The 16,341-nt window shown below is 35.6% G+C and overlaps 1 protein-coding gene across 1 annotated transcript in view; it reads right to left on the reverse strand.

Moving 5' to 3' along the window:
• The window catches only part of UGGT2 (UDP-glucose glycoprotein glucosyltransferase 2), a 180,283-nt gene that overhangs the window by 52,626 nt on the left and 111,316 nt on the right, over positions 1 to 16,341 (reverse strand). Inside the window, exons 24-28 of the mRNA XM_081215000.1 lie at positions 15,263 to 15,358; positions 10,219 to 10,321; positions 6,753 to 6,832; positions 4,466 to 4,649; positions 295 to 453 (exon numbers count right to left, since the gene is read on the reverse strand). Coding sequence (XP_081071126.1) covers positions 295 to 453; positions 4,466 to 4,649; positions 6,753 to 6,832; positions 10,219 to 10,321; positions 15,263 to 15,358 — 622 coding nt within the window. The remainder of the gene's footprint in view (positions 1 to 294; positions 454 to 4,465; positions 4,650 to 6,752; positions 6,833 to 10,218; positions 10,322 to 15,262; positions 15,359 to 16,341) is intronic.

Here is a 16,341-nt window from a genome sequence, read left to right on the forward strand (position 1 = left end):
TGTTCAAGAAAGATTATTCATGAATACTCCAAGATAAGTGTTTACTAACTGTGGAATGAATGATTTCTATAAATGAATTCCAAGGAAGAAGACTTTGCAATAACCTTAAAAGCACATTCTGAAAGTATGACTCCCTTCATTTTTGTTTTATTTAATTACCTTATTCAAGGATTTTTTTCTGGGAGCTGTTTAGTAACAGTAGAATACAAATTATTTCATATTATTAGGAAAACTTGGAGGATTTCACTAAAACATCTAATTAAGTATCATCCATTGAGTATGTATAATACTTACAAGATTGGCCATCACTATTGTATCAACCACAACAGGTTTATTTTTTGTGCCCAGTGTAAACTGCAGACCCCAAGGAGGTTCTTCTGTGACTATGTCAAAGCAATGTCCTTCGAGCAGTAGATATTCTAGTTCATATTCTGCTGTGACAGTTTTCTCAGTCTACGGAGGAGATATGTCATTGATTTGGTGTTAGTAATTCTCATAATGTAAATTCTGTAATAAATATATGTGATTCTTTTAATATTAGGCAATTTATTTTGGGGGGCAACCTCAAGTCTTTCTTTTAGACAAGTGAACCTAATAGCTGAATCAATTTCTTGAACATTAAAGCTCAGGATGAATTTTCTTCCTTTCCCATGACGTCAGCTCTACTCCAGCATCATGAAACATGCACCAAAATCACAAGCAGGAGAGATGTGAGAAGGGATGGGTGGCTCGGTAAGTTGTAGCACTCAAAGAATCTGCTTCGTTGGCTGCGTCCTAGATCTCCTGCTTCAGACCTGGCAAGAAGGCCAACTTGTCATCATTATCACCTTTCTTGCAATTAAAAAAAATTAACGGTGAATAGTTTCGCTCTCAAAAAAACATATGCTCGTTAAAGAAAATTTAGCAAATATAAGAAAGTGTAAAAGGGAAAAAATAGAAACTACCTACAGACTAAACATTCATATACACATCGATGCAGTGATTTCTACTTTTTCTCCAAAATTTTTTTTCTAAAAATTATAACCTTTTTCATTAAATATAGTTTTCTAAGAACATGTCCTTTTTTTAAAACATCCTTTTGAATGGCTGGACATTCCAAATGTTTCCAGATTTTACTCTATTGCAAATGTTAGAATAAATATTTTAGGAAGAAAGTTTTTTCTCTACATCACATGAAAAACATAACCAAACATAAAAATAAATCAAGTGGTAAGTGAGTTTTATATAGTCTGGCAAATTTTGTTGAGCAGATAAGACAATGATGCTATCTATCTCTAATTTTATTTCACGCTACAAGGTTTTTGATACTACTTTTAATGGTGTTTAGCATACAGAGTATTTGAAAATATTCTGTACTGTATAGTTGTTTTTCTTTGACTATAATTACTACAGAAATAATTATAGCACTTGTGTACAGTATTTCTTTCTTGAGCCCTGTTCTTATAATTTTACTGTTTTTAAGAACATGAAATAAGTAACTTCTTTGAAAATAGCATTTGTTTCAATGACTTTAGTTGAGTTCTGAATTAGTTGTTGAATTATTACTACTCTAGTGATGAACTTCATATACTTCATTAACCTGTATGCACCATCCTTATAGCATTTTGGATAGAAAGATTTCTATGGGATAGTCTCAGAATATGAGAAATCCTAGAGATCATCTAGCTTAACTCCTTCACTTTACAGACAAGGAAACTACCCCAGAGTGATTATGAAGTAAAGCTTAACTATTTTAAATTATGAATTAGATACCAGGGCAGAGTTCAAATACATTCAATCAGTTGGTGACTAAATAATATCTTCATTTACAATACATTAATGTGAAAATTTCTCTTCCTTATATATTTGTATAACAGACATCAATTGTGTTGACTTATTCAAACCACAACACTAAAAATAGCAAATTCATTTTTCAAAGAGTACTTTCTAGTGAATATTTAAAATTTTGTGAATATTTAAAGTTTTATAATAATTTCATAAAGGTGATTTGAGTTAAATTAGTTCCTATCATCAAGGTTTATTTTTAGCAAGAATAGGAAAGCTAGTGATCTTTTTTGATGTTTACATCTCCTTTATATTTTTATTTATCTGTTCTAAATATTAACTATTGACATGAGACATGAATTTAATATCTTTCCAATATAACTTTGGTGCATATTAGTATTTCTAAATAGAAGTGTTTATTGTATTGTTTGTGACTGAATAGTTAAGAACTTAGCTTCCTCCTCTAATAAAAGTATGTTTGATTATAAAGATTAACATTTGGGTTTATTAACATTATCTATGGCATTCAAATAGGAATTCTTTGACAATTACATTGGTTATGAATGCCTTGTCAATAAAACGGATGTCTAAATTATTTATATTTCAAAAGGGGCTAATGCATTTTTCTGTGAATTCCTTTTAACATAGCCACATACCATTTTCCTTCAGCAATCTTTTATTTACTCACTTCCTCTTTACTGGGTAAACAATCACTATTGTTTCAGGTTTTGACATCTGTCAGATAAAGGCTATGATGAAATATAACCAGAGAGCCTTTGGATGCAGTTCTAGTTACAAGCTCTGAGAACCACCTCTGAACTCCAGGTAAAAGTAACTGTCACACTTTAAGCTTTCCTAGAACCACTTTTGTCACCTTTAATAATGGCATTAATGCCAGCTGTGCAATAAACCATGTGAACAAAGACCTGGGAAGGAAGAATCTTTCTAGATCAAGCTTTTTTCAGGTGGTTATATAATGTTCGGGAATTAGATGTAGCAAGGAGTACTGACTATACAAGCTAGTGTGTAGTGACACATCTCTCATTATTAGTCTCACTTTTTTCTTTTACCTACAACTCCTTCTTTCTACTTGAGCACATGTCTTTGTTATTTCATATTTTTCTAGGATAGTTGCAGGTAATACTGTAAGTATGTAGAGCACAGAGTGGAAGAGAAGAGCCTTAGAGGTAGTTAACTTTTACAGCTGCTAGAATTTGTAATTTCCTTTTGTTTACTCATATAATCTATGATGATAGGGGAAATTATTTGTTTATTTTAGTCTTCTAAAATACTGTTCATTTAAATAGGTTCTAAAAAGGCATTGCTATATTTGCCACTCACAACAAAATGTTTAATCTCTATTAACTGTTTAACAGAAACTAAAAATTTTTTTACCAGCAGACTCAATTTAAAATCTTTAAGCTTCATTAATTCTCCCACTGCAAACTTTTTACCTTTTTGGTTAGAATCTTTAAAGTTAATATTCTGATATATATTGCTGAACTCTCTTAATGAAGAACCAGTAGACCAACAGAGATCCAACTAATCACGGAGGAAACAGGATTCTTTTTACTTCATGCCAAATTCACTTCTGAACTTTCCCTCATGGATTTCATTATTTTGCTCTCTTTCTATTTTTTCCCTCAATTTGAAGGACCGATTTCAGATGATTGCTATGACTGAGTTTTAGGTTCTTCACCGGGTGGGTAAAGTTGGTCGTATACATGAGTATGTTCCAGGGAAGTGACTCAGGATCCCACAGAATCTACACATGAGTGAATCAGAAGAAAGCTGCCTAGAAGGAAAATCTTTAGACAAAAGGTGACACGCGAAAAGCATGAGAAACAAATAATGAACAACCTTAACCAAATTATTAGAGGTAAAATGTTTATGCCTGGATCAAGGTAATGGCTACCTTCTGAAGGAGCTGTCAAATGCAGAAATGGAAATAGGTCAGAGGCTGTGCAGAACCAGGCAAGGGGGAGGACAGTGAGAAGGAAGTAGTGCCCCCAGCCTCCCAGTTTCTAGATACCTGTCTTCTAGGTAAACTCTCCTAAAATGCTTCTGTTTTTTTGGGGCTTTCTGAATGCCTTTCCAATTTTGAATAGAATGTTTGGAAAGACTCCGAATATTATAAAATAGTCTCCTGTCGGTGGTTTTGTTTTTTGTGTGTGTGTGCTGTGGATTGAATGACTACAGGTGGGGAAGAGAAGTCTGGTCATTTACTGGACAAGGGTCACATTGGAGGTGGTGGGAAAGAATGCACTCAGCCCGAAGTATATGAGCAAACTCTTTCCTGCTTTCTACCCTAATCTCATTAGAACTGCTTTCTCTGGCTATGAGCTGAGGGGCAAAAAAGAATTTCAGATGAAACTGTTCCTCTCTGAGTTAAAAACAACACCTGAAGGGCAAAGGTACTTAATGGTTTTGTCCTAAACTGCCATTCATCTGTCTCCATAGTTTCTACATTGTTCATCTTAGGGTAGCACTTCTGAAGCAACAAAAACAGTGAGGGCATTTAAGAACCCATAAAAACAGAGAAGCTGAATTTGGAAGTCAGGGAAACTCGAAAATCAAAGGAAAGACTGGATCAGGACCTAGAATCATTAAGGAGAAAATTCTGGTGAGCAGTGAGTATGCACTTGGTACAGGAATAATAGCTCATAAGAATTTATCCTATTCCTCTTTCTTTATAACTTACATCCTTTAAATGAATATTATCAAGGTCACAGTTGCTGTGTACTATTTCAACCAACCAGCTTTCAGGAGTAATCATGTTGAGGGTTAGAAGGGGTGATTCAGGGATATCCAAGAACTTTGCCACTGGTCCAGTAACATCATTAGGTGGTAACATCAGTTCCGGTTCCAGAACAAAACGGTAAAAGCTGTTGTAGAACATAAATAAAATACATAGTGTGACCAAAACTGAGATTTCTTCTAAAATATTTTGAAACTGAAAATGGCTTAAAAACATGACCAGAAAGTCTTAAGTTAAAAACATGTTAAAGACTTAAAACACACTAAAGTCTTAAAGACTAAAAACACGCTATACTGAAGTTAATGCTTATGTAAATGGTAGGCAATCATTATTTTGTTTACACTGTTATCTATTATAATACTGTGTATATTATATACCCTTGTTAATTATTTCTTAATGAACATGATTAGAATCCCTTTAAGATATACTGACTTATGCAGGTTCCAGGAGTTTATGATCTGTATTCACTCACTGATCCTACTTCAAAGTTTGAGCATGGTCTATTTTTAGTGATTTTTATTAGCTCTTAGCACCATTAAGAACATGAAGAGAATGATAACCAGAAAGCAAGTAAAATTTAAGCTAAAGTTCTGGTACTAATTTAAAAAGTGCAATTAAAAACAAACAGGAGTGAGTTTAAAGCAGCTGCTTATTAATAGAGCTTTTAGAAGTACCAGCAATCTTAATGTATTTAGCCTCACCCCCTAGTATCTTACATAATAAGAAATAGTTATAATACTAAGAACATTGACTTTCACTATCTGGGACTACGATCAAGGTGTCCGCTGTGCGGTGGTTATCTCAAGGCTCCATGGGGGAAGGAGCCACTCCTAGGCTCCTGCAGTTCCTCAAGGTCCACCGGCATGAGGGCAGTAGTTCCTCACTAGTGGTTGGCTGGAGACCTCCTTCAGTCCTTGCTACAAGGGCATCTCCAGCAAGCGTAGAGAAGCACACAAGAGCAAGCGAGAGAGAATGCCAGCAAGACAAAAGTCACAGCCTCTTACAACCTAATTGCAGAGGAGACATTCCATCACTTTTGCCATATTCTGTTAACTGAAAGCAAATCACCAGGTGCAGCCCGCACTCAAGGAGAATCTACGCTGAGCGTGACCCCAGGGGCGGTCATCACTGGCAGCCGTGAAGCTGCCTATGGCAGGCAGGCCAGCAGAGTCAAAAAAAGAAGAGTGGGTAAGAGGAGACCCTGGAGAGAACGCAGTCCAAACCAAGTAGCTGGTACTGTCAAATGCAGCAGAAACATCATTAAGTAAGAAGTATCCCATGGATGTTGCTAACAGCAATTTCTTTGTGATTCAGTTAAAGCCCAACTTCAGTGGGAGGTACCGGTGAATGAGAGATGAAGATGGGGCTTGGCCACACCTGTGCAAAGCTGAGATGACAAAGACTGGAGAGGAGGAGGAAAAGCCAGGGCCCCAGAGGAGAGGAAGTTAAGGGAGCCGTTTATCTCTTTTTAAAAATTGAATAACTCTTAAGACTGAAAGAAGAGGGCTAGGAGAGAAGTTAGAGATACAGAACCAGGAACTATGTGATAAAGCAAGGATCCAGAACAAATGGGAAAGCAAAGTGATTCAGTTATGTATATATTGTATATATATTCTTTTTAATATTCTTTTCCATTATGGTTTATCACAGGATATTAAATATAGCTCCCTGTGCTACACAGTAGGACCTTGTTGTTTATCCATTCCATATATAATAATTTGTATCCGCTAACCCCAAACTCCCAATCCATCCCTCCCCCAACTCCTCCTCCTTGAAAACCACAGGTCTGTTCTCTATATCTGTGAGTCTGTCTATGTTTTGTAGATAGGTTCATTTGTATCATATGTTAGATCCCACATATAAATGATATCATATGGTACTTGTCTTTCTCTTTCTGACTTACTTCACTTAGTATGATAATCTCTAAGTCCATCCATGTTGCTGAACCCACTATATATTTCTAAATAGGTATTCCTAGATCACATTTTTAAAAACACCCACAGATGAACATAAAACCATGTAAATTCTGTAATTAGATTGGGTCAATTTTACTGGTTAGGTTACTTTAGTTTTATATCAGTTAAGGTTAATAAGTTATCTCTGATCTTCTGATCTATTTCAGTTAAACATTTTGTGAAGAAAAAGACAATAGATGCAGTAATTATGTTCCTTTTTTTCCTTATAGCATTTCCAAATTTTTCAAAATGAAATTATGTTCACGTAGACCCACCTCTTTAAAGGGGCTTCTGAAAGCTTACCCCTACAGTTCATGAACAATTTTATCTTCATGTTGATAATCTTGCCAAGTACCTATGAGAAAAAATTTCCATATTTGAAATTAATAGCTAACACTTACTGAGCATTTACTATCTACCAGCTACTACATTAATACTTGACATCCGTTATCGCATCTGATTCACACAACATCCTTTTGAGGCGGCTACTTTGACACAGCTGAGGCACAGACAGGTGTGGTAATTTGCCCAAGATCACACAGTAAGTCATGGCAGAAGTAAGATTTGAATCCACACAGTTGAGTTCATTGCCCAAAGGTTATGCTGCTTACCTTTTGCCTAGTGTGACTTTCTTTATTGGTATCCAAATTTCCTTACTACTGAAGAACAAGTAAAATAATTATTAGAACCTTGACTTCAAAGACAAAGTGGTGACCTCACAACAACGATGGCAAGGGTGCCCTGATCCTTTTGGAATTTCATCTACATTGTAAAAGATGTAGGAAGGTCTTGGCTACATACAGATAAAATACTCTTTTCTATTTCCCTAGAGCAGCGGTCGCCAACCTTTTTGGCAACGGGGACTGGTTTCATGGAAGACAATTTTTCCACAGACTGGGGTGGGGGGTAGTTTTGGAATGATCCAAGTGCATTGCATTCACTGTCACTTTATTTCTATTATTATTACATTGTAATATATAGTGAACTAACTGTACAACTCACCATAATACAGAATCAGTGGGAGCCCTGAGCTTGTTGTCACTTGCCACTCACTGATAGGCTTCTGATATGAGTCTGCAAGCAACTGATTTATTATGGTCTCTGTTCAGTCAGACCTCTCTGCTAGTGATAATCTGTATTTGCAGCCACTCCCCAGCGCTAGCATAACCACTTCAGCTCCACCTCAAATCATCAGGCGTTAGATTCTCATAAGGCGTGCGCAACCTAGGCCCCTCCCATGCGCAGTTCATGGTAGGGTTCGCGCTCCTGAGAATCTAATACCACCACTGACCTGACAGGAGGCGGAGCTCAGGTGGTAACGTGAGCGACGGGGAGCGGCTGTAAATACAGAGGAAGCTTCGCTTGCTCACCCGCTGCTCACCCCCTGCTGTACGGCCTGGTTCCTAACAGGCCACGGACCGCTACTGGTCCGTGGCCCAGGGTTGGGGGCCCCTGCCCTAGAGCACTGAAGTAGGAGAATTATTAATTTTGATAGTCCCCACCTCCATACAGGCAACAAATCAGTGAAGATTTGAAAGATATTAGATAACAAAGGACATCGGTAAAAGGAGAAGAATAAAACAGATATATGGAAGGGAAAGGCTACAGGTTTGAGGAGAAATTAGAATGTACAGACCAAGGATTTAAGAGCTTTGAGTTTTAATTCCCATTCTATCACTCCTATTAGCTACAATGGAGGCTGCTGAGCCACTGTTTCTTCCAAGTGTTAAATGAGACACTAACCATTTTTACCAGTAAATTAATTTATGCTTTATAGCATAAATTTTCTCTATAGTAAGAAATAATTCGCTATGTGAAGTTCTGAGTTGCTCAGAAACAAAGTATGTTACTATTACCAATGATGTAAACTGGAATGCAGTTCCATATTTTATATTTCTGTATAACCCATACTTCTTATTCCTAAATTCTATGTTTACATAAAAGCTTCAGAGGTAAGCAATTTTTTTTGAATAATGAACCCCCATAGGAATAGGGAATCATACTACCTCCATTCCTCATAGGTATGATTACTGATTTCTGTTTTCTAAAGAATAATATGAATGGTGTGTCTAAAGAAGTTAAAGCTTGAAGGTATACAAATGCAGAAAGAAAGAATGAGGCAAGTAAATCAGCTGTGGAATTAAATTTGCCCTGATTATGCACTGAATAGTTAGAATGGCAACGGGTTTCCAAAATTATTTGTACACGTTAATAAATGCATTTATAACATACCTATTACCCATTTTTACTATTTGATTTGAAAAGGCAAACTAATTTCTGAGAGAAACATTTTGAAATTTTGATAGAATATACACCAGTATGACCCAGCTTGATCATTTACATTTTCACCAGACTTCATATCTAATTACTTCTGCCTGTTTCCAAAAATAAACTGTCAAAGAACAAATAGTTTCCTCTTCTGAGAATATTTTTTGATGTGTCTTTAAAAAAAAAGTATTGAGTAATTTCAAACAGAAGTATCCCAAAATTTTAAACATCATCAGAAAAAAATATATAGCCTTCCAACATAACTAGCTTATTCAAATTTAACTACTGAAAGCTGCATCACAATTTGAATTTTTAAAATTTTCAGTACAAGGATAAGCCACATAATGTCCTTTCAGAGTCTGCTATCTGTCTCCTAAGATTCATTCTCCCCTACTTTCCTAGGGGAAGAATCTTGTGACTAGGTGCAGCTGGCTGGCTGGCTGGCTACAATCTGGTCAGAGGGATGCAACTGGATGGAACATGTTTGGGGTTGGACCCTTGTTCTCCCCTTCCCGCTGCAGAAATACAGAGATGATGTTGTGATCTTAGACTGCTGGAAACAAGCTGCTTCATGAGGATGGCTGAACAGTACAGAAGATGTCCTGAGTCCCTCACGTGTGGAGCTGCCTTGGCAACTCCAGGTGGCTTACATTTGGATGGGGAGATGACAGAAATCAACTTCAGACTTGAAGGTACTGTTACTTTGCTTTTGTTACAGTGGCCAAATCTCTTGAACAGAGCCTTCATGTTCTTTCTTCCACTAGCTTCACCTGTTTGGCTAATGTTACTTATTATACTTTAAGCTTATTATACTAATTACGCTTAGACATCAGCTTCTCCAGAAGCCATTCTCCACACCTGGGGTAAGAAAGATGATGATGGGAAGATGCTTGTATTTGTTAGCTCAGGCTGCCATAACAAAACACTGGGTGGCTTGAACAACAGAAATTTATTTCATGTCAGGGTGCTGGCATATTCAGTTTCTGGAGAGGGTTCTTTTCCTGGCTTGTAGATGGCTGCCAGGTGGTGGTATACTCACATGAACTCTTTTTTAGGTTTGTGAGGAGAGAAAGATCTCTCTTCTCCTCTTCTTATAAGGCTATTGATCCTACTGCATTACAGCCCAACCCATAGGATTTCATTTAACCTTAACTACTTCCCCAAGGCCCTATTTCTAAATACAGTCACATTGGGGATAGGGCTTTAACATATGAATTTTGGGGGCGATGGGGACAGCAATTACGTCCACATTAACACCTAACCTGGTACTGCCATAACACCATAGGCATACCTATATCATTTCATTTTCTACACTGAAATATGACAATCTATTTAGAATGTTGTATGAAAGAATCAAGAGCAAACATTTGATTATACTTGAAAACGACCTGAAAAGATTACAAATTTCAAAATAAAAGTAGTATACATCATATAATAAATATATATAATATTTAATAAAATATGATATCTTACAATCAATAAGTGTGCCATCTTCTGTGCTTCTCTTGTCAATGGATCAACAATAGCAATGACATCAAAGGACATATCATTCTCCTGAGAATTTATCTTTATAATGCTAGAAAAATAAAAAATAAGATGAACAATGATCAGTTAAGTTTATTCAATTGCCTAATTAATCTTAGCTACGTACATTCTTATAAATTTCTTTCTCACTGGATTAAAAAATCCTGGTTATTTCACAGAAGAAAATGCAAATTTAAAAGTTTAATGTTTGCATTCAATAAATTAGAAAACTGCAAAGAATTAGAGAAAATGAAAGTAAGAAATTATGGACAGGGGCTTCCCTGGTGGCGCAGTGGTTGAGAGTCTGCCTGCCAATGCAGGGGACACGGGTTCGAGCCCTGGTCTGGGAAGATCCCACATGCCGCGGAGCAACTAGCCCCGTGAGCCACAGTTACTGAGCCTGCGCGTCTGGAGCCTGTGCTCCGCAACAAGAAAGGCCACGATAGTCAGAGGCCTGCGCACCGCGATGAGGAGTGGCCCCCACTTGCCGCAACTAGAGAAAGCCCTCGCACAGAAACGAAGAGTCAACACAGCCATAAATAAATAAATAAATAAAAATTAAAAAAAAAAAAAGATTTGTAAAAAAAAAAAAGAAATTATGGACGAATTATTTTTAAAAAACTCTTCAAAGAACAATACTATTATAGTGAAAAAAACTATAATTTTAAGCCCCCCAAATTCTCATGGATCATACAATGTAAAAAAATAAAACAGGGGCTTCCCTGGTGGCACAGCGGTTGAGAATCTGCCTGCCAATGCAGGGGACACGGCTTCGAGCCCTGGTCTGGGAAGATCTCACATGCCGCAGAACAACTGGGCCCGTGAGCCACAACTACTGAGCCTGCGCGCCTGGAGCCTGTGCTCCGCAACGGGAGAGGCCACAACAGTGAGAGGCCCGTGCTCTGCGATGAAGAGTGGCCCCCACTCGCCGCAACTAGAGAAAGCCCTCGCACAGAAACGAGGACCCAACACAGCCAAAAATTAAATAAATAAATAAATAAATATTAAAAAAAAAAAATAAAACAAAGATGCTTTCGTGTTAAATATATTTTCTCAGATTTGAGAATGACAGAATTAACTATTCAGTACTTCTATTAAATTTACTAGTTTAAAAAACCCAACATATTATAACAGGAAAGCTCAGGGGAAAAACACCCAAATTTTTCATATTATTTTGACCTAAGTCATCCTCTCCACACCTCCTCCTTTCTGACATTTCCATTTTGTATTTCACTGATCTAAGTTAGAAAATGGACTAATCTTTAAAGGAAAATGTTGGGAAAATCATTAAAGGCACAGAAAAGACCAGAGATAATCCATTCTATATTTAATTTAATGAAAAGTTTAAAGGATATATTTAATTAAAAGTACAGAACAGTCCAATTGATTACTGTTTTAACACTGCAATAACATAGGAAATCAGTTTTTTTGGAGATGTATAAATTAAATATCTTACATATTACAAAGGTAAAAAGATTACCAAATCAAACTGTACCCCTGTAAGATTACAGGGATCTTAGTCTTCTTTGGTACAAGAAGACTATAAATATCTAGACTTCTGCAGTGAAATAATTTCTCAGCAATCAAATAAAAGCTAATATAAAATTCACTTCAAATATGCATCTTCTGACATAGAGAGATGAAAGACATTTTATTTTATATGCAGTTGATAAGATTTAATAATGTTTAAACAGGAGTGTCAGAATCAGACAACAAATCCTGGTAGATAATTGCTGCTAGAAACAAGAGTTACAAATCAGATGTTTTAAATTAAAGAGACTATCTACAATGGTTAATTCCTTTAGTTTTCTTGGTGAAAATTTTACAAATTACTGTCATACTTGTAGCACTAGTCAAAACTGGTTGTTTTCTATATGCTTCATGAGACATTACTATGGCTAAAGTAGGCATCTGTTTACAGCTACTTTAAGCTTTTCCCCCCAGACTACTACCAATTCTGTGAGGTTCTATGAATCAGAATCCCATAGTTCCCATCACCTATGTAGAATGTGTGTTGCTTCGGCTGAACGACATTTTCCAGAATTCCCTTTCCTTCACGTTTCTGGTGGGTGGGCCAAAGAGAGATTCTCAGGATATCTGGAGGGCAGGAGGGGGGCGGCCTCCATTCTCTAGCTCACACACTTTTTCACTGATCTGCTTACTCAATGTCGTTGGCATGAGGCCCCCACTGGTTCTACCTTCCCCAAGATCCTCCTTCTACTCTCTGACTCCTAGGTCATGTATGTGTGTTTAGCATTGTGATAGGGCTCCCATCTTCTGCAGGACACCTGCTATGTATGAAGGTCAAAGGCAACAAGAACTGACACAGGTTTCAGTCCATACTTGTGGGATTCCAACCTGCTCTTGACAACTCTCTCTTGCTCTCTCCCCTCTTGACAACTACCTCTCTTCCTAATTGCCTTAAATTTCCAGTATCAGAACTTAAAGTTCCAGTATCAGAAGTCAACAGCCTTACAGAGACTACTTAACCAGCTCCCACAATTGTGTAACGTCAAATCCTATAACAATTCATTCGTTCACACATACATACGTACATAAATTCTTATCTATACACTTCCCAATATACATATGCATATATATATACCACACATGCATGTGTGTGTGTAACAGTGATTCTACTGCTCTGATTGACCCAGACTACACAGCCCAGCATTGCTAATGTGTTTCTCTCTTTTTCTAGGCTTCCAACACAAATGAAATCCAACAAAGTCATTGCTTCTTCAATAAATTAAGACCTTCAATCAGATTATCATTAAGTCTTGCTGACATGGATCCTACATTTAAGGTAAGTATCCACATTTCTCCCCTGATTAATACGAGTTGATTTTATGGCTTAACTTTCAGGTTCAATCTTATTTCTCTTATTTCCAAGTTGTGAGAAGCACCTCGTTATTTGTGTAACAAATACACATAGCTACAATGCATTAAATAAATATCTACTATACTTAAGACAGTAGGCCTGAATCTCATAAAACCCCTGAAGGGTAGGGATCATCATCTATATTTTATAGACTAAGAAACTGAGGCTAAGAAAGGTCACATAGCTAGGTAAGTGGGTAGACTGGGATCAAAAAGCTGGTCTTTTTTTTTTTTTTGACAAGAAAGCTCATGCTATGCCATACAACCAAAGTTGATATGGATAAATAGATCATACCAACATGTGTAAACACACAGAAGGAAAAGTTAAATACCTAAATTATACACATGAACTCAGAAAAAATGGAAGATTACTGACTTTGCATTTTAAAAAAGGCAGGCATTAGATGAGTATGTATTATTGTATAAACACAGATGCATACCAATACACATATACTACATATCCATTTATAAATATTTGTAACAATGCCACAGAAATAAATAGAAAAAAACTGGAGAATTGTAAACCACTGTCACAAAGTCACATCATATCCTTCTATATAAAAGAAGGCTTAAAAGCAGCAGGACACGTTGATTGATATGAGAGCTAAAGAAAGAAAACAGACTACAACAACAATAACCTATGAAAGATCAAATGTTTCAGACATTTAATGTGGGAGTGAACAGTTCCAAACATAACAAAATCCCTAAATATAACATAACCATGTAACAGTATAGTGATTAATGTTTGCAACGATAGTTGTGAATAATTCGTGTTAAATTATTTCAGCATATGGTATTTAAGAAATCAAAGACGTTTGCAAAAAGAATTCCACTAAATGTGTTTAAAATACTTAAAATTACAAGTATTGAATCTCAGTTCAGTTATCTGAAAAAAATAAAAACTTCACTCCCAATAGTGCTAGATAATTTCTCTTTAGAAAGTAAGTTTTCCTAAGGATGATACTACTATACATGTGTGAAGACACCTCAAAAGATAGACCTTCTACAGCCAAAGAACGTGTTATCTTGTAATACAGTAAACAGAAGCAATATAAGATCGCATCTACCATAAAATCAGAAAACTTAGAAGGAAGTGCCAGCCATTTCAGAAAACTTAGAAGGAAGTGCCAGCCATTTTAAGTTTACGATAATTTGTCTCATTTTAGTTTTATAAGAGCAGTGATTAGAAAAAGAAAATAAAACATGTCTATAGTTTAGTTACATAATGTCTAACTGATTATTTTTTCCCATTCTAAGTGGTCCTTAATTTTTAAATAAAAAAAAAAAGTTCCTGCTGGGGACTCAGATTAGTTTATGTATGTAGATAGAGCTTGATGAATTTTATTTCAAATATCTTAGAGGAGAAGTATTATACAGTAAAATTATAAACTAGTTTATTATTCTAAAACAGTATTTCTCTGATGGCTCTTTGTGGAAACCTAATTTTTATGAAATAATAAAGTTTTAACAAAAAAAGTGTTCCATGAATAAGTTACCCAACTGCTGAGTTTACCAAAAATGAACTTTTCTTTTGTTTTCTTTTAACCACACCACATCTCATAATTGTCGATATGTTGATGCACACTGAAAATCTCACTCCTCCACCCCAAAAGATTTAGTATTCTCTAAATTTACTTGACTACAGTTTTTCCCTCAGAAGATATCTGTCAACATCTCAGAGTAATGTTCCATAAAACAGTTTGGGACATTCTGTTGTACATGTCTACACTTTATTAAGCAGAATTCTTCAGTAACTGAGCCTTTTATACATTGAGAATATAAAGATATTATTATTTATAAAGATTATACTGCAAAAATTCCAAATGATCTTGAATGTGGAAGAAAGATGAGAATAAGACAAATCATACTAGATTTAACTTACTTGAAACTACATATCCTATATATATATCTGTGTGTATATATATATATATATGTCATTTATTTACTAGAATATAATTAACTAAAATTTCTTTTCCCTATCTTGTCAAATACATTTCTTCTCTAACAACTTTCAATTCTACTTTAACTTTTGTTATATTGTGAATACATATGGTAACCATAATTCAGTATAGGATGCAGTGACAGAAAAAAACACAGCACTAATACATCTTACCTGTGATTCTCCTCAAGAAATGTGACATCATACCGAGATGCATGTTTAGGTAAAGAGGAAACAAGGGCATCGATTTTCATGACAAGGTCACTCAGGCTGGAGAAACAAGATAAATGAGTTTTGGGGGGGAAGAAAGGTCCATATTTCATGTCACAATTAATGTCTCAAGAAAGGGGAATTTAATGTAAAATATCTCCAATAGACAAACTGTATATAAATGACCTTTCTTCCAAACTTGTATAATTTGTCAAAGTAAAATGACTGCTGCTTTTAAGGTCATCCTATTTTTTCTTATCACTGAAATGATACTTAAACACATAAGTGTTCCTAATAGTGTCTATAAGAATATGGAGAATCATTCAATTCAAGTCAATATTTGCTGAGTGCTGGTTATATATCCAAGCACTGGGACCCATGTAGGAAAGAAAGAAGAGCAGGAAGAACAAAAATTAAATGATAGAATAACTATTTTCAAAGAATTTTTAATATAGTTAAGAAGCCCAGATTTCTTTGGTTTCAAATTCGTTTGAAAACTAAAATTGTACAAAATAAATACCTGGATTAAATATTACCAAATTAAAAAATCCATAATAGAGAAGATGTATATGTTCAATGAGATGCTGGAACAGAAAATATTAGCTGAACTTTAAGAAATGTCCCCCTCCACCAAAAAAAAAGAAAGAAAGAACGAGAGAAAAGATAGGCATCTCCATTTTATAAACAAAGAAATTTAGAGTCAGGGTGGTTGAGAACTAGAGTGGTTGAGAGATGTCAGCATCTCTCTACTATAACATGTTTTGCTGGACTACAGGTCCTGTACACTGTATATTATTTTTATTTGTAATACCTACCATATATTTCACAGAGCATTACATTTAATGGCCACTTAATAAACATAAAATAAATGGGTTAATCCAAACCATAATCTACTCCTAAACTTTCTTAAGGTATTTATTTATTGGCCACACACTCTCTAATACGTAAAATTATAGGCACGCTGGAGGAAGAGCAAACATAAATTAAAACAATCATATGAAAAGATACTCAACTTTACTAGAATTCAAGGAAGTGCAAATTAA

This window comes from Mesoplodon bidens, assembly GCF_964165515.1.
Source record: "Mesoplodon bidens genome assembly, chromosome: 17".
NCBI classification, from domain to species: Eukaryota; Metazoa; Chordata; class Mammalia; order Artiodactyla; family Ziphiidae; genus Mesoplodon; species Mesoplodon bidens.